Genomic DNA, 25,958 nt, shown 5'->3' on the forward strand with positions numbered 1-25,958 from the left:
TGGGATGCTTTTCTTGGTTGTGGGAACACACAGAACCATTCATCCCCGTATGGAAAGACTGCAGGAAGAATCTAGCAGAGATCTTGAAAATGCTTGTTGTCTGTCATATCTTGTAAAAGAAATAAAAACAAAATAAGCAGAGCTGGTGGCACTGGAGTATCCAGAGGAGCAGGTGGGATTTTCTTTACAGTGTATCTGGAGAAAGTCACATTTCCATGAAGTTTTGCAGGAAGGCAAAGTGTGCAGCTTGTACAGGTAATATGGGGTGGAATACAGGAATGATAAATCACATGGAGAATAGAAATTTTCTGTTCCCCTGAAGTTTCTGGATAGGGCTTAAGGACTATTCTGTCTGATTTCAGTACCAGGGAAGAGAGATGGCTCATGTGTTTCCTACACCACATATCTGCCTGTGTTCAGCCTCTGCTGCTGGAAGCAGATTTTTTGGAAGAGCTGGAAACAGGTTTTTCAGGAGGGCTCTGCTAATAGAGCCCATTGGGAAGCTGAGGGTTCTGTATGGGAGCTCAGAGCATGTTGTTATCTCTAATAGAGCAGGGCAGTGCCCTGTGGAGATACTGGCCTGTGTCCCAGGCCCAGGATATTTCTGCAGCATAAAAGCTGCATCACTCAGGCAGGAACTAATGTGGGACTAGGATGGCTCAGGCAGCATTGCTCTGGGTGGTGAAGATGACCTAATGGTCATTTGGAAGAGCTCTGTGTTCAAAGCTTCCTAAAAATCTGCTCATACATATTTGTGTTGAAGTGGGGGAGAAACTGGTGACAGAGGAGGAATATCTGTCCCTAGCAGCAGGCACAGACATCTTTAAATCTGTGTAGTATTTTTATTTTTATCTGTGTAGTACTGACAAACTGCATTTACAGTAAAATTTACTCCAGTTCATCCTGATTGCCCTGTGTGGTGGTGAATGTGCTGGGGTGTGCTGAGGCAGCTGTCCCTGGCTGTGGCCAGCCTGCAGCTTGTGACAGTGACACTTCAGATGGATGGCTTTGCCCATCAGACCCTCCCCATGAGCTGACACGCAGTGGGCACAGCCAGGCAGGGCATCTGCTCTGGCTCCCAGTGGCACTGGAGAAGGTTTTGAGTGTGTGACCCCGGTGAGTGTGGCCATGAACTGGCTGTATTTCAGGATAAAAGCATCTGTCTGCTCCAGGGGGAGCATGACGAGCAGCCTGTGGAGTTCATTTGGTTTAACATCAGTGTGTTGAAAGCAAATGTGTTTGTGTAAAGATTCCTGGCAGAAATATTTATCTGGTGGGAATACACTTCCTGTTGTTTCTCCCCCCAGTGTAAAAATATCCAGTTGTCCTGAGAAAAAGCAGAAAATCACAATATCCTGTGATGGGAGTGGACAGCTGTTCTTTAAGGATAATGAGATGTGGAGAGTGAATGAACTGAAGTTCCTGTTTCCTCAAAGATGAGCAGCAAAATAGAGGAACACACTAAATTCGCTGTTCCCCAAAGTTTATATGGCTCTGGCTGCAGAGTTAAGGATCCAGAGATGCTCTCTAACAGAAGACTGAAAAACTGTAAAATCCTTTTATTTTTCTGGCACCTTTTCTTACTTAAATTCTTCTCTACTGCTGTTTTTTCCTTCCCTGTGTCTTTTTATTTTCTTATCCATATTCCTGGTTAATTCAGCCAGCTGTGTGGAAGCACCAGCAGCCCCAGGTTGCTTAATCCTGAGTACACCATCCAACCTTGAAACCAAAACGTAGGACCAAAAAATGAGTAAATTCAGGAGCAAGGTCATGTTGTGGAGAGGGCTGGAGCTGATGGAGGGAGATCTTTAGGTAGAGCACATCACCTGCCAGCAGAAGAGTTAGAAATCAAGTTTCTCTGTAAAATCAAAGCCAGCCCTGGGCAAATTGTGTACGAGATGGTGTGGGTGGGAGATGCCACATCTGATGGCTTGACAGATAACAGGAACCTGGCTGATCAATGTTTCTCACCTCTAAATTCAGTTCCTTGTCTCCCTATTTTATGCTAAACAGAGCTGGAAGCTGCAGCCTCCTGGCCAGCTCTGACAGCTGTTCCTACCAGCCCTGCTGCAGAAAGGCTGGCTTTTTCTCTTCCTTGAGAAGAGTTCCTTGCTCTTGTCTGTTATTCCTGCTGTTGGTGATGTGACTGGAGCATCCAGTGCTGAATGTCTGCAGGTGTCTGAATCCAGCCCAGCTACTGAACACCTCTGTGGGCACATGGGGAAAAGGCCTTGATCCCTCAGTGTTTTGCTCATCTCCCTCCCCAGGATGTCTCTGCTGATCCTTCCTTTCTCTGTCTCTTTAAGCTGATGTAGGATGACTGACTCTTACTGCCCTTTGGTGTTTTAGACATTTGTGAGCCCTCAGGAATACAGCTCTGGAATTCTCCTTGTGGTTTTCCCTCCTCTGTGTCTGCCTGCAGCTTTTCCTGGAGCCCTGCCAGCCCCTTGCTCACTCTGACCCAGCCTCTGTTCAAGTCCTCACTCATGCCTTAATCATTTCCCATCCTATTATTGCAATTCCTCCTTGCTGCATCTGTAAATTTTTGATTCTCAGGGGTGCTGCCTCTTTCCTTTGCCCAGGAAGCAGTGTCCCCAGTTTCTGGCTGCTCCTTGGATTGCTCTCCTTGCTGTTAGGTTGGCATTGTCCCTGGTTTACTCTGCTGCCACCTTTTTTCCTCCACATTCTAGCCTCAGCTTCCTTTTGGCTTATAGGCTCAATTTTTTTATTATTTTTCTTTATCCATTAGGAATGTTGCTGCTTTTTTTTTTTTAAACAACTTAGAAATTTCCTTTATTTTTCCTTTCTTGTCATGAAATGTGCTTGTTGATGCAACATCCCTGCAAGGAATTTGGAGGTTTTATTCCATTTGCCTGCTGGGAAAGGAATAACATAAGGAAGGGTTGTGACTTCACTAATGAATAGTTGGTAGAGTTATGCTTAAATTTCAGGAAATTAGGTTGGTTGTTTTTGTTTTTGTTTTTTTTCAAATTCTCTTGTAAATCCATAGGGTCAAATGCCCTTTTATTCTGTGATAAGTTTTTGGATTTGTCTTTAAGGAAGGGAGCTGAAAACCCCATCCCTCCTTCCCCTGCCAGTTTGGAGAGGCTGCCCTGAAGGCTGGGGAGACCCAGGGCTGTGCATGGAGCGTGGTGCCTTCTGTCAGGGTTCTGACAGCACCACAGAGGCTTGGCAGGTGCTGAACTGAGGCTTTAGGGTTTAAAACCAGTCAAAACCATTTCAGTTACTCAAATCCCAAACTGTTTTAAAATCTTGTTTAATGGCTCCAGGAAGTTTCACCTTTAGCCCAGGACTTTGAGATTGATGAAAAAAATGTAACATGGAGATGGGAGATAAGGGAAGTGATCACCCTGGTTTTATAGGAGATGAAATGAAAGGTTCTGACTCTCCTAGGACTGTGAGGACAGAGCTGGGCACTGCTTTTTGGGAGCCTGGCCCATGCCCTCCTGCTCATTCTCGATCTGATTTCCTTGTGCTCTTCTCCCCCAGGTGTGTGACCATGGAAGAAGAGGTGCACCGTCAAGAAGCCTGAGCAGTGACACCAGGACAGCTCTGGAGACACTGGCACCAGGAGTCTGACACACAGGAGAGGAATCATGCTGAAACCAAGTGGACTTAAAATCCCAGGCAGGGCTGGGAAGCACTCCAGCCCCGTGGGACGGGCGTCAGGGGGCACCACAGCTGCTGCCACCACGGGCTCCAAAGAAGGTGAGGGCTCCATGCAGGGCATCAGCTGCCCCAGGGGACTGCCTGGCCTGGGGGCAGTGCAGCCAGTGCTCTGTGGGATGTGAAATTCCCCATCTCTGTGTGGGTTGAGGGATCAAACCAGATGTGAATTCACCAGGGTGAATAAATGGGCTCCCTCTCCCAAGTAATGACAGGACAGGCAAGTTGTGGAGTGGGTGGGAGACAGATGGATCCCCAGATGTTCAGGGCTGACAGAGGTACCTGTAAGACACTGACAAGGGAAGGGCTGTTAATTGGGCAGATGGGAACCTCCCCCACCTTAAACACTGCCCTGTAGCCATTGCTATTGGCCTGTGAGGATGTAGGAGCACTAACTGAGCACTTCAGGTGATGTGGCCTGTGCTGTTTATGTCAAATTAGTGCCTTTGTTTAAACAGAAACACTTGAAGCCCTAGGATTTGAATAATGACTTACCTTCACATACCTCCACATCTTGATCTCTATCCAGTGTATACATCAGCTATGCAGACTGCCATTATCAGCATAATTAACACTTCAAAACCAATTAAGGGTGTGTTTTGCTTAGGATTCATTTTTTCTGGTTTATTGGCTGCTGGGGTTTTTTAATGTTATATATAATTTAGTAAATTTCAAGATGAGAGTTTTGTAGGTAATTTTTCTTCATTTCACTTTGTTAAAAAGGGCTTTCTTCTTGCTTCTGGGGAAACACATCTGGATGATGTATATCCTATCAAAACTTGTGCTTCCACTATATTACACTTTCATTTGAGAAGGTCACTGGTTGCTTTTTTAGCTCTGTCAACCTCTTGTCCTTATAATTCAGGCCACTTCCTACATGCCTGGTTGCTTTACTATGTGTTTCAGTCTCCAAAATATAGAGCATTTAGCAGAATCAGGAATGCCTTTTATCTCTCAGACAGTGTTTTTAGTCAAGGGGATAATATTGGTCAAAATTTGCTTTAGCATGCTTGGAAAAATTAGTCTGGGATAATAATGCTGCAAAATGAGGGTCACCAGGCAATGCTGTCTCTTGTCAGAGTAATGCAGAAGTGTTAATTATTTAATCAAAACAAAAAAAATACCCATTTCTGAGGTTCCTGTTTTGCCTGGGCACATTGGGATGGTGATTCAGGCACAACCTCTGCACAGGATGTTCACACAGGCTCTGCTTGCTGCTGAGCTCCCTTATTGCACATCTGGGGCTGAGCTTTGCTCATGGTTCCTCCAGCTGAGCTCTCTCTTCTTCCAGTGACCAATAGTGTATGTTTAACCTCTGCCACTGTAAATTCTTTCCCCAATCGGGATTGTAAAAGCCACAGCTCTGACTTGGCTTTTTGCACATCTGCAGGGTCCTGTTTTGAGGGGCCCATCACTGCTTGGGGTCATGGGCAGAGTTCCAGACCCTTTGGTGTGATACAGCCCTGTAGGGATTGCAGAGGAGCTGCTCTTCCCTTGCTGAGGACTTGGCCCTGTGTGTGGATATTAACAAATGTTTGGATTGCAGTTTTGTGGGAATGGGTTTTAATACTAGAAAGCCTGATTTCCTTATTTTGTGCCCAAATCTAAAATACTGAAGTATCATTTTATTTGTTTCCTGGAGGAAAGCATAAATTGACAAAGGAAAAGTTTGATAGGTTTGGCTGTGTATTTTGAAGTTATTCTTCTGACCCTGTATTTCTGAATTTCCCCCTTGTTTCTCCATGCCCTCAACTGTGATTGAGAAATGAACCTGAACTCCAGTGATGGGCCTCTATTGTTCAAGATGGGAGTTTTGCATGTCATGTTTTTCATTTCACTTTGGTAAAAAAGGCTGTATCTGCCCTGTTGTGACTCTCTCAAGGTGCTTCAGTTTGGATTTATAGTTGCAGCATGTCGTGGAGTTGCTTTCAGTTGATTTTAATCACGTGAAAAACACCAAAATGAGGCAAAAGATCTGAGGCCTCTCTTCCCCCCAGAGGCTTTGTAGTGGCATCTCAGCAGGCACAGTTGCTGTGTGTCTTGTGGTATGAACGGGTCAGGCAGTGGCAGGGTCAAGGCAACCTCTGGGCTGAATGCAGCTCCTGTTTGCTGGAGCTCCTTTGTGCCTTGTTCAGCTCCAGCCATCTGCCACCAAGGGATGTGCAGCCAAGTACCCTGTGAGGCTCCAAATGGAGTCTGACCTTTGCTTGAGGAGTTCTGAGTTTTATTCCTGGAAAAAAGTGGGCATGGAGAAGGGGAGAAGTCTGGAGATGGTGGGTTGGTGCTGGGGGACAGATGTACTGCTGCTCCTCTGCCTCTCAGGATGGCACAGGAGGCTTTTGGAAATTCCTGAGCCATTCCTGAGCCATTCCCACCTGGAAGGTGAGAACAGAGCACAGTGGGGTTGCTTAAACACCGTGGGCTGGGGGTATAGCAGGGTTGGGTGTTATCTGTGGCACCTTCTCACTCAGTGTCCTGCCCAGGAGCTGTGTCCCTGCATGGCCTGCTCCTGCTCTTCCTCCTGCAGATCTCTCCAGAGCTCTGGCCAGCTGCCTCTTGCTGCTCTCCTTTCCAAAGATAATCTGAGAGCAAAGTGTGCATCCCAAAATCCTGCTGGCCTGCCTGTGTGCCCTTCTCTGAGAGCAGCAGCATCTGTGCTGGCTGTGGGGCCCAGCCACAGCACAGTCGTGGCATTCAGCCTTTGGTAGGGGAAAACTACAAGAGAAAATGCTCCTTTTTTGTGTTACAGTGGTTTAATTCTGTTCCAGAGCCAAGTGTCCACATCACTGAAACCTTAACCACAGCAGGCACTGACTGCTATGGTTGTTTTGTGAAAAACAAAACAAAAACAAAACACAACAAAGTGAATTTTGGGGATGCCTGCAGCCAAAGAATCTGGTGGTAGATGGCCGTGGAAGCTGGATTTCATTACATTTCCTGGGATTGGTCAGATCTGGGCCACTAGATTTTATATGAGGTCCTAAAGTTGTAAGAAGGAGTCTCTGTGTGAGGTGTTTGAGAAGCCCTGCAGAAACCATGAGCTCCATGACCTGTGTCTGTGCACTGAAGGTGCTTCCTGGGAGGCTGATAAGGTTTTCCTGACTCCACAAAAATTCATTACATGCCCTGAACTGCTGCCTTGCTCCTTGCCTCTGCACTTACCCTCCTCTTGCCAGAAAAGCCAAAGGAGATATCTGCATTTTCTGGAGCTTGATGGAAGAAAACCAGAGTGGTTTGGGTTACAAAATACAGAGCTGCAACACTGATGTATATGAATTTGCTACGTTGGTGGAGGATAGAATTCTCAAAATCCTGAAATGTAGTTGCAGAAGAGAACCATAAATCTAAGAAAGCCCAGAATTAAACTGCAGCAGTGCCCGGTCTGTTGCCTCTGCCGTGTTCCTTGGCTCTGGAAGCTTGGGGCTGGCTCAGAAAGACCTCAAATGGGGATTAGATCTTTCAGATTGCATGTTAAGAGAAGATGCCTTTTCTCCTGTTGTACCTAAGATATGTCAGAGCCATTAGCAAATGAATTTTTTAAAGCTTCACACTTTTGATCCTCTTCCCCTCCCATAAGTTTATCAATCCTGTCTGCACAAGTGCAAGTGGAGGTACTGCCCTTTATTCTTACTCTGGAATACACAAAGTTCCTTTGATTTCTCCTTTCTCTTTTGCCCAGTGTCCTGTTCGTATTCTTTTGTAGAGAGTCGAGTGTCTCTTACCTGTCTCTCATTTCTCTCTCCCTTTCCCAGGCATGGAGATTCCTCTTCAACATTTCCATGTACTCCTGACAGCTCACATCTGATGTACCAGAAAAAGGGTCAATGCAGATGGGAGCTGCTGTGAATGCATGCCTGTAAGAATTCACAGTTCCTGGCTGTAGGTTTCTACAGAGACCAAATGCAGTCACACTGAGCCAGCTTGTCACACGTGCTGTGTCTGAGTTATTTTTCCTGAAAACTTATTCAGAGTCAGCTCTGCTCATGGAATGTCCTGTGTCCTCTTTGAACTCTCCTTGAGTAGAGAGTTGTTGTCTCCTTACCTGAGCTGGTGCTTTCACAGAGCCTTTAGGAATAAGAGTTTTTGTGGGGGTGCTCTGGGTTAGGTACATTGGCTTGCTGTGGTTGTGGGCTTTTTTTAAAAGAACAGAAATTGCCATTTCCTCTGCAAGTCAATGGGGAACTGGCAGCTGACGTGGACTCCTGGAAGAAATTAGCCTTGAGTAATGTCCATGCTGGCTATCCCCCTCCCTTCTCTCCTGTAAAACTGGAACAATGGAAAAAATAAGTTCTGCTGCTTTGCAGTAACTATTTTCCTTAACCAGACAATTCATCTCTGAAAATTCATCTCTAGCTGCCTTAGGAGAGCATTTCCCACAAATGTGTTGGCTTATTTCCCATGTTTCAAGTGAAAAAAGTCACTGCTCTCGACCCCACATTCAGGAGAGGTTTCTGTGCCAAAGGTGTGGGTCATGGGTAAAGAGCTCAATAAAATATTTGGATTTCTTGTTACAAAGCTCATATGTCTCAGTTCCTTTCCCACCCTCCTCCTAAAGCCTGCTTTTGCAAGATGGAAAGAGAATGGAAGCTGTGATGAATGGGCCCACAGAGCCCTCCCAGCTGGTGGAACAGGTGAAAGCTGCTGGGAAGAGAAGCATTCACATTTCAGAGTGGGTTTTGTCTGTTCAGAGCAGTGTTAGAGTGACGTGGTTGGAGGAGAAATTTGCCTTTCATACTTCATTTGGCTGTCAGCTGGCTCTAGTGTTTGTTTATGGTTCTTAAATCTCTTGTTCAATTGAAAAAATCTAGCAAAAGAGGACAGCAGAAATACTTGTATTTGCAGATGGGGCTGGGCAACACTGAGACTTCAGTGCTGGAGGCAAAAAAGCCCAAACTTAATAAGTTTTCTGTGAGGCTTATGTGCATCCAGCCAGAATCCAGCATAGACCTTGGCTTTTACAGAGGGATCCTGTGTTTCTGAATGGGCAGGTGCAAGTATCTGCCACATGAATTTCATATTTAGGCATGGCTAACAATATCAGAACTGCTTTTCAGCTGTTACCTAGTTTTATTGCAAAAAACTATGCTTTGAGAGCTAAACTATACAGCACATTGCTGGGAGCCTGGCAATGCCTTCTTGTTTTCATATAAGTGTGCATGCATTATTTTTCATGAAGAATAAATGCACAAGGCTAATAATGTTGGCATAGTGTCTGCTTCTGCAAACACTGTGTGTTGCTTTTGTTCCCTCAAAATAAGAGTGAAGCAGACTGGAACGTTCCCAGGGCCATTCAAGAGAATGGGATGACTGGCTCCATAGGGTAATTAAGCTAAAATATGCTGTAATGAGGGTTTGATAAGCCTGAGCTGGGTATTGGGTGCTGGTTAGTTGCATCTGGAGTTTGGGTGCTGATGGGCTGAGGCTGGTCCCTGCTGGGGGACAGTTACTGCTGTGCCCCAGGGCTGAGTTTGCATGAGGGGGTTAACTTTTCTTTTAACATTTCTTTTCTAGCAATGTGATTATGTTCTGAGGGCTGCTTCTAGTGTGACTCTCAGCAATTCTGTGGCCAAGTCTCTTTTGATCTGTGCTTGCCTCAATTCTGCTGGAGGAGCCTCAATCTCACCACCACCTTAGCTCTCTTGTGCATTTACTGCCTTGCTCCTGCCTTTCCCAGTGGAAAATCTTCATTCCCTTTTATTTATCTGCCACAGTGTTAACAATTACATCTTGGTAAATGAACTTGGAAATCAGTTGTTCGCCCTCGAGTTTCTCAGGATGTTTTTTAAGTTAAATTGACTGGATGCATAGCAGTAAGAAGCAATTTCTGTTACTTCTAGAATTTTCTGTGGTAAAAAACAGAGGGAGGGATGGTGTCCTTCCTGGGAAATTTATGCCTCAGTATTAAGAGAGAACTTGAGGAGGCTGTTCTCAGGTAATTATTGGTGGTTTGGTGGCATCTTAGCACAGGCTTTTTTAATAAAGCTGCAAGAAACTGCTGAGGCTCTCTGATTTTGTATCAGTCTATTCATTCTAATTCCCAAATAAATATTAAAGATACTAAACCACTGTTTTGCCTGCAACAAAAGAAATGGGATTGTAATGTCCAGAGCAGCTGATTGACTGGCACAGACACAGGGACCTAATTCTTGCCTGTTCAAAGGCTTTGTGCCTCTTGATTAATATTAACTTGGGGTGTTGTGTGCTGGTGAATTGAGAGAGGAGACCCCACATCATGGGCCCAGAGGCTGCTATTATTTCTAGCAAACATTTGGTTTTGCTGTTTTGCATCAGGCCTCGTGGAGTGACTGGTATTGTCAGCTCCCATCCAAGTGCTGTCCTCAATTAAATCCACTCTGCAAGCCTGGGGTGGGATTAGTGATCCTGCTGGAAATGTGTCATTGGTGAAGTCTGATGAGCTCTCTGTACAACTCCCTGAAAGGTGGCTGTAGTCAGGTGGGGTTGGGCTCTTTCTCCAGACAACAGCTGTCAGAACCAGAGGGCACAGTCTTGAGCTGTGCCAAGGGAAATATAAGTTGGATATTAGGAAGAAGAGAAAGAGTAATTACTCACAGAAAGAGTGATAAAATATTGGAATGGCCTGCCCAGGGAGGTGGTGGAGTCACCATCCCTGGGTGTGTTTAACAAAGCCTGGATGTGGCCCTGGGTGCCAGGGTTTAGTTGAGGTGTTGGGGCTGGGTTGGACTCGATGATCTTGAAGGTCTCTTCCAACCCAGTGATTCTGTGAATTTTGTGATTTATGTTAATGGCTCTGTATACACAGTGTCCTCAGTTCCTTGGGGAATTAGGAGGTTGAGGTGCCAGAGGTGTTTGAGGATCAAATGTCTCAGTGACAGTGTCAGCAGATCAGCACTGCATCAGTAGCCAGAGCTGCAGGATGTGGGTCTGCACAGGCAGTCACCTGGTCAGGGAGCTAACAGGTATCTGACAGAAAACAAGATTGTTTTCAGGGGCTGAACAGGAAAAACTGCAACTGAGAGTTGCTGTTGTGCTGACCCAGGGCTGAGGTGCAGCTCAGGAGTGGGAACTGCAGCAGGCATGGCAGCAGCCCTGCTGAGGGATCATTAGAGCCTGAGCGTGTCCCCTCATCGCTCTGGGGTTTGGCTGAAGTGCCCTGTGGGGATTATGTCCCTCCATCCAAATCCAGTCACTCGTGCACTCAGGTGCTGTCATGAGACCCTGCAATGTTTGTCCTCATCCTCATGGCACATCCTGTGCCAAAGTTTTCTGGCTTGGCTGTGGACCAGCCACTTGGCTATTTGCATAGGGCTTGTATTCAGCTCCCATGTACCTTTCATGAGCTGCTCTGCCTGCCATCCTGCACTCTGAAATACCTTTTGTACTGGGGTTTTTGAAGGTGGTGGTTCCTCCACCCTTCCTGGTTCCCCTCCTCGAGGGAAGAACCACCTTTGGTGGCATTCCTCTCCCAAGAGGTGATTCAGTGCATTCCAAGCAATATAAAAGGGCATTGAATAGTTTTATCAGCTTTACAGGTAACATACAGAGATAACTGTGAGTCTGATTTTAATTGTCTTAATGATTAGATACTCTTAGAAGGATTTCATGTAATTAATCCTTCATGTTCAGCTCATTCATTGTGGGTGAGGCATGAGCACACAGCAAAGACATATGGAGGTCAGACACCCTCCTGCTCTCTCTGTAGCTCTTCACAGAACAGCAGGGAATGAAAATCTGCTTCCCACAGATGTTCAGCTTATGGAGGTTGGAATATAATGAACTGAATCCTGTTCAGCTGGGCTGGAGTGTCTGCAGTGGCATCACCATGGTTGTGCTTAGGCCCATCAGAGCAGGGATGCAGCTTCTGCTCCCGCGTGTCCTGCCTCCAACAATTGCACTAATCCGGCTAGAGCAGATTAATCATTAAAGCCCTGAGCCAATATTCATTGAAATTAAAGGAAAGATTCCCTTTGGCATAGATGGATTTGGGATGAGAGTCTGCAGAATTAAAGTGGCATCAGACTCTTGGTATATAATATTTGCCACAGGGTGGAATTAACCAGCACACACTGACTCTGCATGTGAGCATCTTCCTTGCAAGCAGTCTAGTAGGTGACTTGAACTCCCCAAAAGCTTTATAACATTTAGAATACAAATATTATTCTCTATTTATTTTAAGTTCAGTAGGATATTTACTTTTTAATAAAGATGCTAGTAAGTAAATTAATATCCTGTTCCCATACAACAGAGAAACTGGTTTTTATGCAGGAGTGAGAACTGTAGGAAAACACTGTTTATCACAACACTCACTCTAAAATAATAAGAGTTGTCAAAATTGAGCTGTCTGTGACTTCAGCAGCTCTATTCAAAATACAGTTGCTGGTCTCTCTGCTAGAAAATGTGTTTGGCACTGCTGTTTTCCAGCACAGTAAATGTGTGTCCTGTGTGCTACATCTGCACTGTGCACCAGAGGATGCAGCAGAGCAGTTCAGTCCATGCATGTGTCTGCAGAACTCTGTGAGAAAGGAAACGTTTGTGAATGGGGACTTCGAAATGGTCTCAGAGGAAGGCAGTGATGAGCTTAGCCATGAGAACTTCTTAAAAGCTGAACCTGCACCAAGGTTCAGGAGTTAATTTGTGTGAGGTAGTGCCCTGCCAGTGCTCCAGTTGTAGGGCAGCAGGAGTTAACTCTGCTGCAGGACTGTTCCCAGCCTGCTTGAGGAATTCCTCCCAAGCAGGAGCTGTAAGTCACTCTCACTTTCTGTCATTATAAGCTCCTATGCACACATGGAACCTCTCTGTTCAAGACTGAATGCCTCAGCACCTCCTGTAAAGCTTGAAGGCTGTGACAACTTATTACAAGTATTACCCATTTTTTATACCAAAGACAACTTAAGGAAGTAAGTCTTGCCCATGTCATCCTGTAAGTCAGAGGTGAAAGTGGAAGTTGTCTTGGCCAGCAGATTTTTCTGACCTTTTCTCCTCCCAGTCCTGGCACAGGAGCAGCAGCTTCCCTCTCTGATCCTTTCCACTGACTGAAGTGTTGTGTCTGTAAACATGAGTGCCTTTGGGATTTGGCTGAGGGTGTGCAGTCATTGAGCTATAGGGTAACTTTCTGTCGTGCACATGCTTGTCTAATTTCACACCTATATCTGCACAGTTCTTTAGGATTCATGTCCCTGAAGATGACAGGAGCCCTTTGTATTGCTGTATAACTTGTTTCACAGAAATACTTTCTACAGAATATTTTATTTGGAGGTATTTGCTCAGAAAAAAAATCTTGCCAGAAATTAGAAGGGTTTGGTGGAGTTTTGAGCAGAAGAATTTCAGGTGAAGATGGTACGATGTTGAGAAAATTCTGAACCCTCAAAAGGGCTTGGGGCTTTCATCCTCAGTGACTGAGTCTGTCCTGGCTGGGTGTTCAGAAGATAAAAACCTAAAACTGATCATCTGATAAAGTGATGAAGAAGTGGCAGGAGGGAGAGTCATAATCCACATGTGAGTAAGGTGTACACCCTACTAGTGAGGTGCACTGGGAATGGGAGCATAGTTTGTGCCCAGAGGGCCCCTGTGCTCAGTCTGCAGTGCAGCTCAACTCATCAGCTCCCAAGCTTTATCTGTGATCTCTCACTTCACATCAGCAGTTTCCCCACCACCACTCCTGGAATGGTGTAAGATGTCATTTCTGGTGGTCACTGAGGCTTAGATCTGTTGGGTTTGAGAACACTTGCTGTGGGGATCCGTGTTTGTATCATAGCTCATGTGTTTTAGGATCAGATCTGCGTCATGGTCATGTTTACTTTCCACAAAAAAAAAAAAAAAAAAGAAAAACCAAACAAAAGACAGCCACTGCAAACAGGTGACTTGGCTTTTCTGCCAATGATGCCTGTTCATGTACAGCTCATTGCCTTTTGAGTTGGATACTTAGCTGTTAAAGCCAGGTATTTGGAATGACTCAGTGTTAATCTGCTCTCAAATATCCTTTTTATTAGATTAGGCAAAGCAAAGTCAGCCCAGCTCTCTGCATTCTGTGTAGCTGTGTACAATCAGCCCATTGTGTGCTGGGCAGGCTGCGCTGTGCATGGATGTATGGCTGCAGGAATAAATGGCTGAAGGAGTGATGAATCAAAGCTGTGTTCAGCACAGTGCAGCCCCAGGGCTGTGCCCAAGTTTGCTTGGCAGTTTTGAAGTGGTCATTTTTACCTCTGCTATAGTTCCTCTGGGATCCTGGGGTGCTGCAGGGATCTCCCTCTCTCGGGTGGATGACTCAAAGAGATGGTGAAATTGTACTGATGTCATGTTTCTACTGAGGAGGGGGAAAAAACTACGTACAGGGGAGAAAGGATGTGCTTGTCTGCCTACTGGTAGCATCCCAGTGGCTCAAACTCTGCTCTTTCTGAGCATAGCTGGTCACACTGAAAACCAGCCTCTCAGCATGCAGCTAAGGTGCCAGCAAAACATCCTCCTTCATTCTTATGTGGCAGGTGTTAAGTTTTCCTACTTCTCCCCTCAAGAGTAGCTGCAGACAGGGCATGAGGAAATGTGGCTGCAGGCTGGCAGCTCTTGTAAAAAGCAATTGCTGTGAAGATTATCCCAACTCCTGCCAGGAGGAAGCAGAGCAAAGTAAAATTAGAAAGTCAGAGAAAAGCTTGTGGCTGTACCAAAGAAATATTTATGATATTCAGCAGGTAGAAACGAGAGGTGGTTATCTGTCAAGAGAAGAGGAGTGAGGAAGGTCTTACTGCTGTGCTGTATTGCTAATGTCCAGCCCTTATCATGGGGAGATTCCCTGCTGCCAGCAGAACACTCCCTGCCTGAGCTTCCATTTGCACAAATGTACCAAATAAAGGATGCTTTGAGCCTGAGCTGGGGGGGGTGTGGGCCCCTGCAGTGCTCCCAGTGCAGTGGGAGCACAGGTATGAGTGGCACAGCTCATGTCCTGTCCCACCAGGGAGAATACTGCTCTGCACTGGAGCTAGTGTGACCTGCCTGGGGTAACCAGGTCACTGAGCACTCTGAGGATATACCAGAGGTTACAATGCTTGTTCCACAGCTGGAGTGAAACTGTGCCCACAGGCAGTCTGTGCCAAAGCTGGAGTCAAACTGGACTGTCTCCTGGCATTTCACTTTTCTTTCCCATGGATTGTTAGAGGTACAGTCAATCTGCTCGTGCATGGCTGCTCAGGTTATGCCCTGGGAGTAAACACCCTGAGTTATGCACACACAGCAACTTCTCCTGCATCTTGTTCCCAGAACAGGGAGCTGCTGGGATCCCCTGAACTGGCTCCAGTCTGATCAGAAAGTAATAAACGGCTTCCAGACAAAGCCAGGCTCTTTTTTTGGTGCCTTCTCTTCTCCATTTGATGGGACTGAGCTAATGCTATCCTTTCTGAATCACTGAGTCAGTGGCCTTCCTGTGTGCACCTGCTTGAGCAATGTTCTGCTTGGCTGCTCATCTCAGTTGGTGCTCTAGGAGTGGTCCCAGAGTCCATCCAAGTGGGTTTTGTGTGGGAATGATGCCTGAGAAAAATTCCAATATGTAAAAAGGCTGTGAAATTTCAAAACCCTGCTGCTCAATTAGTTCTTCTGCTGGGGGGCAAGCACTGTGCTTCACTTGGCTGCTCTTTGCAGTGTTTGGTGCTCAAGATAAAACTCTCCAGTTCAGAACAGTCCCGGGACTGTTGCTCTCTCTGTGCTAGTGCCAGTGTTCTGCCTGGGAAATCGTTTATAAATGTCTTATTAAGGACCTGTGTCTGCCTCCTTTTCTTTCTTTCTGTCATTGGATCAGCTCAGTGAGAGCAGCTGTCTTCACTTCCATCACAGCAGCCCCCAAACCACACTTGTGCCTTGCAGATTCCCAGAGCCAGAGAACAGCAGACAGCTGTGCACGTGTGTGTGTGTGCTGGGCTTTGTGGGCACGGGGGTTTAGGCTGAGCTCCTTCTCGAGCTGCTCCATGCTTCTTTGAAAGGAAAACACTCCAAGAAATCAGCTTTGTGCTAGTTTTGTGGAGCAGTGAGCACAGGGTGAGACTGCAGCTCTGCAGCCGAGGGCGAGTGTGAGCCGGGCATTCCCTCGGGCTGCTGGAAGAGGCTCCCCGTGCAGGGCAGGAGCCTTTCCTGTGAGTATCCCCTCCCCAGCTGGTGTTCTTGTTCTCATAGGTTACCCTGGGCTGCTTTCTAATGCTCCTTTCTGCCCTGAAGTCTTTCATTACTTGCAGTGGTCAGTGGGAGGTAACCCAGTTTGCCTGTGGGGCTAGTGGGACAAAACTTAGTGAGGCTTTAGAGCTAAGGGCTTGCTTGAATAGAAAACTGTATTCTCTTGTTAGAATAAGTTATGGTGAATGAAGTGAGTAATGCTTCTATGTGGAATGTTCTCTAGTTTAAGTGATTTTATTGTTTAAGGAAGAATGGAAACTGTTATTTTGCAATACACCCTTTAACATACTAACCTGTTGTTTATTAAATTCTAGTTTTGCAAATGTGTCTGCATGTTATTTCTAGAGATGAGGGGTGGCACATGCTGAGGGAGAAGATATGGGTGCTCCAGTCTTTGTTAAACTTGCAAAGCTATTAAAGTTGTGGGATTTTTGTTTTCATTCTTTCTGGTGAAAACAGGGTGCTTCTCCAGAGGTGTGATATATAGACCCTGTTTTAAGGCTGAAAAATGTTAAATAGAGTATTGAAAACTGAATGTTGAAAGAATATGGTTTTAAAAATAATAATTACATAATAATTAAGACTGCAATTTTGAGGTGAATAGATCCATCCATATGCTGCAAGGTAATTATCCCTCAGTGAAAGAAACCTCGTGCATTTTCTACTAGTCACTTGCCTCCCTTGTACTGCCAAAGCCAATCTGCTTTGCATATTTTGTTGAGTACCGTGGTTTATTTGGAAAAAACAAACAAACTTTAAATCCTCACACATAAATATATAGCTTTGCTGTTTGTTTTCAGAATTATAGGGGATTTGATCTAGCATAGCTGGTAACCCCCAACTCCTCCATCTCTAGCAGGCACCAAGAATGTGCCTCTTGCCAGTGGCAGAGCAGATTTTGTACCAGTCAGCATCTTGAATGAGACCTTTATAAGAAAGGCTTTGTTTGGGGTGTCTGTGTGAGGCTCACTGCCCTTCCCAGCTGCCTCTTTGGAGGCAGATATTTGTTTCAATGGGCATCTCCTTCCATTCAGTGCAGGACATCTCTGCAGTGGTCCTTACTCAGTTTTGCTTCTCATTCATAATTCTCATTCTTACTGTCTTCCTCCTCTTTGCAGTTTTATTTCTGGATGTGCCTCCTCTCTTCAGGGGATGCTGAAGTTGTGTCAGATCTTAGTATCCACACCATTGGGGTTATTCCTGGGAGCATTTTCAGGGTGCCAGATGCAGAGCTTGCCTCTGTGCCAGATCACAGCCCCGACTTTTCAGCTTTGAACTTGCAGAGCTTTCAGCCCTTGTTTCCAAGTCAGCCATAAATCTCTGGGGCTCCTTCCTCCCACAGTGTGCTGCCTGGCACTTGGCTATTGCCTGCAAAGTGTTGCTTTTTCTCACAGGTACCTCTTCCCTCTCTGCTCTGAAAGGGCTGTGATAAATCCTGCAGAAAACAGCTGCTTCATTGCTGTGCTCAGTAATTGGAATTTCCATGTGACAATGGGCTGGCTTTCACCTGATTGCTAACAGCATTCTGTTTATGTAATCCAGGTTGCTTTGAGAAGCTCAAATCCCCATGTGGTAACCTAGAAATTCCACGTGGCGAGGGCTCACCATCAGTGAGAGCTGTGGAGGCAGCAGGCACCGGCCCTTCTCCCCCAGCAGTCTGTGCCTGTGTGGCTGCTGCTGGTGGTGCTGCCGAGGGAAGAATCCCTGAGCCCTGCACAGGGGCAGCTCCTGGAGGTGCAGCAGCTTGTGCATCCTTCTCTCTTGCCCGGTAGACAAGCTGCTGTAGGTGGTAGGGAGCAGATGCTCTGCACTGTCCTCCTCCGAGGGGAAGCTCTGATGAGCTCTGTTCTCCCTCAGTGAGGTTCTGCAGTGCTGTGCTTGGAGATGAAATGGCCTTGCAGGCCCAGAGGAGCTCACAATAACTGCAGTGTAAATAGGTGAGTAAAGCTCACTGCACCAGGAGCTGGCAGTTTTGTGGCTGTAAGGACAAGACCAAGCTGTCCTCCAGCCCACAGTGGAGGGTGGTGGGCTGTTGGATGGGGAATTAACATAAACAATTCCACCAGACTCCAGTCAAGCAATCACCTTGGGTAAACAATCTCCAGAACCCATTCCACATGAGCACAAACACAGGAGCAGCAAATGAGATAAGAATTGGTTTGATCATTCTTTTCTCTGCTTCTCTCACACCTTCGCTCTGCTCAGAGGGCGTGTGAATACCACAGATGGGGTATTATCATCCACCACAGATCTTTGGTGCTCTGAGCAGGGATAGTGTCTGAGTGCCATCCCCACCTCACCATCTGAGCATTGAACCAAGCAGTGAGCCAGGCTGCTCTGGTGCTCCAAGGCTCTTGCATGATCCCTGTGGCAGTAAAACCAGACCTTAGTCCTTTGAGCTGGCACCCCTGTGGCCAGCAGCAGGGTTTTCCAGCTGACAAAATCTTGGCTTCAAATGGGCATTACAGTGCCCTGGTCTCAGGACTGTCCTGAAGCCCTGCCTGGGCTGGGAGGAGCAGAGCTGGTACCACGAGTTTTTTTGACTGGTTTGGTTGCAAGGCTGCACTTTGAGATGCTCACAGACTGCACAGCTTGCTGCCCCATCACAGGTCAGTGGCATCTACAGCAGGGGCCAATGACAGGAGGGTGAAGTGTCCTCAGTCTTGTGCCAGTGGCAGTTCTGCCAGGCTGGGGCACCTTTTGTTGCTGGGTAGTGGATGAGAAGTTTATTCATTTACCATGGAGAGGGAACACAGCTGGGATTGGGTGGGCAACTCTGTGCTGCATGTCTTGTGATGTGGTGATGTTTGAGGGTAAAAACCTCTGAAAATTAAAATAGAAAAGGAAAAAAACCTCTTTTAGGGCCACTGTAAAGCTCTTCTGTAAATGTAATGTTTGTGCTTATTTCTCTCTCCTTCCTGGCACAAGATGCTACTCTGGAATCTCTCTTCTTTTTTTTCTGTTTGGTTGTGATTTTAAGTTTTGTTTGTTTGTTTGTTTGTTTTTGTTTAGTTAGTTGGGGTTTTTTTTTTTTTGTGTGTATGGTTTTTTTGTTGGGTTTTTTTGTTGTTGGGGTTTTGGGGGTTTTTGTTGTAGTTTTTTCTTTCCTCTTTCTTTTAAATCTAGTGTGCCTCTATTTCATCAATTAACTGCTTGTCTCCTGATTCCCATGGCAACACAACAGGCTGTTGCATTTCTGAGTCCTTTGGCAGTTGTGGTGCCTGGCATGTGTCTTGGGAGCAGTCAGACCACAAAAGGGTTCTGCAGGGAGTAGGAAATCCATGGGCAGCCCTCACTGAGCGCTGCCTCTCACGCTGCACTGCTCTTCCCTTCCTCTCCCTCCTCCCCTTTAGATACAAGTTTCCTTTCCCCTTTGTTTCAGTTGCCTGGTGGTAAGAAATGAGCAACTGGGGTGCTGCGGGAGGATGAAGGATGTGGAGGGAGTGAGGGGATGGATGGGTTCAGTGGATGGGACTGAAACCTGCACGAGGCTGAGCGTGCTGTCAGGGATCCTGCAGGGAAAGCTGTTCCTGCTGCTGCTCAGAGCAAGTGCTCTCTTCCTGCCACTTCAGGTTCCAGAGCTTTCTTGAGGGGGGTTTCTTGCTTCTGTACTATACAAAGCTTCTGTTCGCTCTTTCCTACAGCAGTTTCCAAGAGCTGGAAGAATCCATGCCCTTTTTGCAGAAGTCCTTGTGCTTCAAGGGATTTTGGACACATGGCTTTCATTGACACGGTAACAAGAGCCCTGTGAAAAGGCTGAGACTTCAGTTAAACTTTTAACCTCTCCAGCTCTTGGATGGTAGGAATTTGGCTCCTGAAGTATTGGTGCCCTGTCAGTGTGGGTCCCTAAAACTAGTGGGATGAGTTTGCAGGAAGAGCTCTAAGCAGCAGGTTTGCCACAGAGGTGGCCAGTGTGTAGGCTTTGTGAAGGGCAGGAAAGCAGAGATTTGGAGCTGGATAAGATGTGCATGCAGTGGATGCTCTGTGTGACTTTGATTTACAAGTTGCTGCTCAGCCCTGGGAGCTGTGACCTACAGGAAGCCCATTTAATCTGAAAAGAATGAGCCAGCTAATGAACACAATGGGGCTGTAAAGTTGGAAAGCCTGAGTGGAAGAGATCCTGCTCACTGCTTGTTGTGCCTTGGAGCCTGGTCCCAGTGAGAGGAGGAGGGCAGCTGCTGCTGTGGAAGTCCTGACTAGCAGGTGAGGTCTGTTCTGGACAGAGCAGCACAGGGAGATCCTCTTGGATCGAGCAGGAAGAGCCTTCCTCATCGCTGGCTTCCAGGTGAGCTGCTGAGTTGGAGCCTAGTGGTGACCTTCAGAGAGTTCCTGTGGCTTCTTGGTTGGCATCAGCAGGTACTGGCAGGGCTGGAGTTGAAAGTACCCAGTTTGTTCTGTTGGGTGGGTTTCTTTTGTGTAACTCTTCTCAGTTTCATACCTGAGATCTGTACCCTTGGTTTGCTGTTTCTTGGAACTTTTTTCTCAGTGAATTTTTTGGAACTTGTTGGTATTTTTCTGGGGAGTCTGCCTAGAACAAGACTTTTCTTCTTCAAAACAGCAAATCCAAGTGACACAGACCAATACACCAACTCTTTAGGTGCCCTGAGGCTGGAAAAGCTCAGGACTCTTTCATGGCAGTCCTCCTGGGTGGCTTTCCCTTCAGCTGTGAGAGGCACCTGGAGAGTGGCAGTGACAATGTCAGGTCTCTGGGAGCAGAGCCATCAGCTGCTCTCACTTTTGGGCTACCCTAAGGTACTCATGGGAATAAAATCAAGTTACTCATTGCTACATTTGCCTTCTGAAAGGCTGGTGACCAGATACCTACCTGGGAGGACCAGAGCTTAGTCTGCTTGGACTACTTGGGATGCTGTCTGCCATCTAGCTAGTGGGTTAGTAAAAGCCAAGAGAAAAGAGTTCAACTTGAACATGGTTACTCTTGGCTTCTCTGAAAACCTGCTGCACCAAAGCCCATTAGCTGCTCTGTGGTTATTATTTCATGTATGGGTAATGAAAGCCATGTAAAACACAGGTTTCTACACTGTGGCCATAACAAACAAGGTGAACCTTCAGGCAGTTCCTTATTTACATCCTGTATTTTTGAATAATTCACCTCATGCTCAAGAATAATGATGTTTCTGCCTGCACTGCTCAGGAGCCTGGGATGGGATTGTTTCCCTGAGATGTAATTACTGTAGCTCAGCATACCAGACAGGCACCTCAAATGAACAAGAGCGTGTACAGTTCCACTAAAATTTTGGCTTTTGGGGGAGGACAGTGTTGCACCAGGAATCCAATGAACTGTTCTTTATTTTTTTGCTTGTTCAGGTCAGTTTTGAAGGTGTTTGCTCTTGCAGTGAAATACAGTGAGTCTAAATGCAATTTTAAATCCTGCTGCATTGTTTGTTCAGCCTTGGGCAGCCTTCCTGCCTTTCTTTGCTTGAGCTTTGCTGCTGAAAGGTTTGCTTATCCCAGCCACATTGCAGGGGTGCTTGTGAGAGTTAATGTGACCTGTGTCTTGACCATTAACTAACACCTGAAATCAAGAGCTATGCTGAAACTCAGGCTCAGTAAGTCTAGAAAAACAGTTTTGATCTGTTCTCAAATAGTAGCAGAGCCCCCCAGATTTTATGTGCTTATAGTTCCCTGTAGAGTAGGTTGAGTTTGGCTGTCCTTGGCATGGTGGATACGTGTGCACAGACATGGCAGTGGCATGGTCTTTGTGTGTTAGAGTGCTCTGCCAAGCACAAAACCAAGGTGTAAGTTGTGTTTCTAATTTAATTTATTCTCCTACCCATCACAGACCTTGTTGGTGATAAAACCCTGTAGCCAGCTTTAGTTATTTAACTTAGAGCCTTCTTGAAATGTAACTTGCTGATCTGACTGCTTGACTGTCTTGTGCTATTAAGCATTGAAATGGCAATAGTGGCCTTATTTTCTGCCTGTGATTGTTTTTATAGTTCAGATGGATGGAGCCCTGTTTCCTTCACACTTATTTTTATTTAAAATATTTTGTAAAGATCAAAAGCTCTAAGCATCCTCATAGTCTTTGAATTTAATTTTTGTAAGGTGAAACTGGTTCTTGGATGTAATGCTGTCCATCTGATGGAGTTCATCTTGGCGTACTGTCCTACAAAATTGAGATTGACACAAGCTTAAATGCCATAAATTTGCCCAAAAGCCCCCAGAACTTCTTGATGAACACATGAGTTTGAGGAAACTTCCAAGGCAGGGTCCAGAAGCCAGGAGAAGGCCTTCCCTGGGAGCTGGCTGAGCTCTGCTGGGAGCTCCATTGCTTCTGTTGCCACCAACAATTTCAGCTGGGAACAGCATTCACACAGCTGGGGACAGTGTTTACTGTCCTTCCTGTGCCCATCATGGGATTTTCTTGAACATTCCCATGTGTTATGTCCCTTTTGGCTGATCTTCTCAAGAGCTGTTCCAGCCCCAGCTCACTGAGCCCAGTGAGCTGGTTGGAGATACTTCTGTTCATGAGAGGAGTTTGTACAATCACACCTTTATTGCTGCTCTCTTCTTGTTCAGATAAGGTTCAGACCAAACAGAGGTACAGCTTCCAGGGGCCCCAAAGTGATGGCCATAGAAATTTGTCAAGAGTTGAATCTGGAGTCTAATAAGAACCCAAGTGTCAAAATTGATCCCTCATAATGCTGATGATGTAGCAGAAGCGAAGTTCTTCCTGCTTTTGCCCTGGTGCCCTTTTCTTTCCTCTTTCCTAGACCTCTAGCAAAGCTTTGAAGTATCTTGCTTTGAGAGCTTTTATGTTTTTCACTCTTTCTAGGAGCTGAGCCTGATCTGTCAGGCGCATTACTTGTGGAAGAGCTGTAGAAGTGTTGTGGACTGAGCCACAGTGATGGCTGAGGCTGAACAAGTTTCACAGTTCATTACACATAAGCACTCAAGTTTGGCTTGTCTCTGCAGCTGCTCAGGATGTCCTCTGCCAGCCTTCTCTGGTAGCAAGTAAAATTTTTTCCTGGCTGTGCTTTAGAGTTTTCTGGTTGGTGGCACCCAGAAACTTCAGTTGAAAGTTGGGCTGAAGAGTCCAGGGAGCTTTCATTGAGCACAGGATATGTGGGGCCAAGCCTCCTGCAAACACCCCCTACACCAGCTGTGTGGGAGAGCCACACTTGGGACCTCAGGGCTGTTGAGAGCTGAGGATGGCTGAAGGTCCATGGTGTGTGACTGGCTGGATCTTATTTTGCAAGCTTAATTCCTCAGTTTCTGTTGTGCTTTCTTTTAGGGAAACCCTCAGAGAGTTTAAATGAAGTTCTCATGTCCTTGTCATTTGTTGCCTGGGGCCCAGGCTGAAAGCCCAAAGTTTGTGATAGGAGAGTTTGACAATGGGGTCAGCAAGAATTGGGTCACTGCTGTCTCATTTGCTTGGGTCGACTCTGTTCCCATTCAGGCACCTGTCATGTGTTTAAGGGTCCCCTTTTGTATTATGGAGAGTTTGGCTGATCAAGACTCTGCCTGAGAGTGTGAGCAGAACACTGAATACCAGCATCACCTGCAGTTTTCCTTCCCCAGGCAGCAGAGAATTGCTGGAAGGCTGATGCTGGAAAAAGGGCACTCTTTATTGCCAGTTTATTGAGTTCCATGCACATTGTGTGACCCTGCAAGGCTGTGCATGAAGGTTTGTAGGTGCTTCCTGTTTAGAGAGATGCTGTTTATATTGAACACACCCCAGGTGTCTGCTTGCTTCAGCAAAGGGCACAGCAGCAGCTGGGAAAATGGGGAATTTGTGGAGGCCCATGTGTGGTCCAACAGGAGCTGTTAGTGGGGTTCCCATAGTGTCAAGTACTAAAACATCAGTACCTCACACTTAAATCAAAAAATATTTTTTTAATTTATTTTTTGGGGTAGAAGGATGACTTTGTCTTCTTCCTGCCCAGCAGCAGTTCATTGGGCTCCCTTTGGTCCTTACGCACTTACCATCACTCCCGTGCTTCTGAGCTTATCCCTACCCTGGGGCTGTGAGGGGGCTGAGGTATTGTACAGGGGATGAAGACATGGGGTCATTTCTTTATGTTCTGTGTGAGACCTGCAGAAACTGGGCAGCAGATGGAGGATCTGTGCAGATTAACACTGAAAAAGGTAAGTAATGGCATCACTCAGGCTTTATCTTCACAGGGCTTACACCTGCAATCTAAGTTGTTCTCCCAGATGTTTTCTTTCTGTAAATGCCTTTTCCTGGTGTTTTGGCTTCCTTCTAGGACTTCTCCTTATACCAAAACCTCTTTTTCCTCGATCCACAGGCTCACCTTTACACAAGCAGGGTACCACATCCACCACCAGCACCGAGAAGTCGGCTTCGAAGGTCGCCGAGGTGGGCGATGATTTCCTGGGAGACTTCGTGGTGGGCGAACGCGTCTGGGTGAACGGAGTGAAGCCAGGAGTGATCCAGTACCTTGGGGAAACGCAGTTTGCCCCAGGCCAGTGGGCAGGGGTTGTTCTGGATGACCCCGTGGGTAAGAATGACGGCTCCGTGGGAGGAGTGCGCTACTTCGAGTGCCAGCCGCTGCAGGGGATTTTTACGCGACCGTCCAAGCTGACGCGGCAGCCGGTGGCCGAGGGCTCGGGGAGCGACGCCCCCTCCGTGGACTCCCTGACGGCTCAGAACTTGTCCCTGCACTCGGGGACGGCCACGCCACCTCTGTCCTCGCGCGTGATCCCGCTGCGGGAGAGCGTCCTCAACAGCGCCATGAAGACCGGCAACGAGTCCGGATCCAACCTGTCGGACAGCGGGTCGGTGAAAAAGGGGGAGAAGGACCTGCGGCTTGGGGATCGTGTGCTGGTGAGTTGGTTGTGGTTTCTCCAGGTCAGGATTGAAGGCACTCGAGATGGTGGTTCATGCTCAGACTCAGGTGTTTATTATTTCTGATCAGTGAAACAGCCTCACCACCATGAGTTCAGCAGTGTTTCATTAGAAGGCACAAAATGGCCAACAATCTCTTGTTACAAGGTCTTTTAAGACTAAACCATCCAATTAAGAAATGACACCTAGATTATTTTCCCTTTTAACCCAATAACTGATCCCTCGAAGCCCTCAATGTGGACTTTTCTGCCCAATTACAAAACACCACCCAAACCCATGGAGAAGAAGAAAGAAGAAGGTAGAGAAGAACAACCTGCCTCCATCCCAAAACTTCCATCTTGCTTCATATTTATTTCTATATTCTAAGACCCCAAACTCTTAAGTTTTCTACCCTGTGATATTACACACTTCTAACCAACTCCACACCTGCAATCCCAGTTCTGTCAATCAGTTGTGGAAGCCTTTTCCACAGCCTCAGGTCAAATGCAGTGCTCTCTTGTGGGTCTGTGCCTTCAAGCACAGAAAGTTTTAAATTCTCAGCATCCAGGCTTCCAACAGTGGGGTCCCCCTGGAATGGCAAAGGACAAGGATTTGTCCCCCTGATGAGTGCTCCTGGTCAGCTTCAGGATGAGACAAAAGGAGGACAGGGTTGGTAGTGAGGTGTGGGATGGAGCATGGTCTTGGGAGAGGCCTGGGCCAAGCAGGCATCAAACATCTGCACTTATTTGGGATTCTGTGTCTTCTGGACATGTCTGTCTTTCATACTGGTGCAGGAGAGCATGTTCCAAAGTACTTCTTGTATTGGACAAGTCCTGAACTGTAGAAAGATGTCAGAGAGAGAACAACTGAAATAAGAGGGAAATAGAAGCAAAATAATTTATTATATTCTAATCTAGTGATACTCCATAATGGAGGTATTATTTGAGTTTTCAAGGAATTTGCAGCAGTGTCTTGTTGCACATGGCTGTACATAGTCTGAAAGAACTTACAAGAGTCTGTCCTGCTGGTCACTCTTTCTGATGGTTCAGTTTTCTTATGTCAGATGTGACACAAACTCCTTTCCTGTACAGAAAGGATCCTCCAGTAATTTTCAGAAGATTGCAGGACTTCAGGAGAGATCAGTGTTGTGATGGATGAGTTCTCTACATCTGATTCTGTTGTTATTTTCATTATTTGGAATAGACTACCTGATGACTACGCCAAAATGCCACACTTGTACTAGGGATGGGTTACTGGAGGTTTGCCACCTAGTTTGTCACCATTTGTGTCCTAGCAAAGGAGATGGAGAAGGGAAAGAATGATATCAAAG

At 46.4% G+C, this 25,958-nt stretch overlaps 1 protein-coding gene across 3 annotated transcripts in view; it reads left to right on the top strand.

Moving 5' to 3' along the window:
* CLIP2 (CAP-Gly domain containing linker protein 2) overlaps positions 1–25,958 on the top strand; it is a 95,192-nt gene that overhangs the window by 26,520 nt on the left and 42,714 nt on the right. For all 3 annotated transcript variants that reach the window (XM_038157909.1, XM_038157907.1, XM_038157910.1), the window contains exons 2-3: positions 3,511–3,729; positions 24,090–24,628. In XM_038157909.1, coding sequence (XP_038013837.1) covers positions 3,618–3,729; positions 24,090–24,628 — 651 coding nt within the window. In that variant the 5' untranslated portion in view covers positions 3,511–3,617. The remainder of the gene's footprint in view (positions 1–3,510; positions 3,730–24,089; positions 24,629–25,958) is intronic.

Source organism: Motacilla alba, chromosome 19 (genome assembly GCF_015832195.1).
Source record: "Motacilla alba alba isolate MOTALB_02 chromosome 19, Motacilla_alba_V1.0_pri, whole genome shotgun sequence".
NCBI classification, from domain to species: domain Eukaryota; kingdom Metazoa; phylum Chordata; class Aves; order Passeriformes; family Motacillidae; genus Motacilla; species Motacilla alba.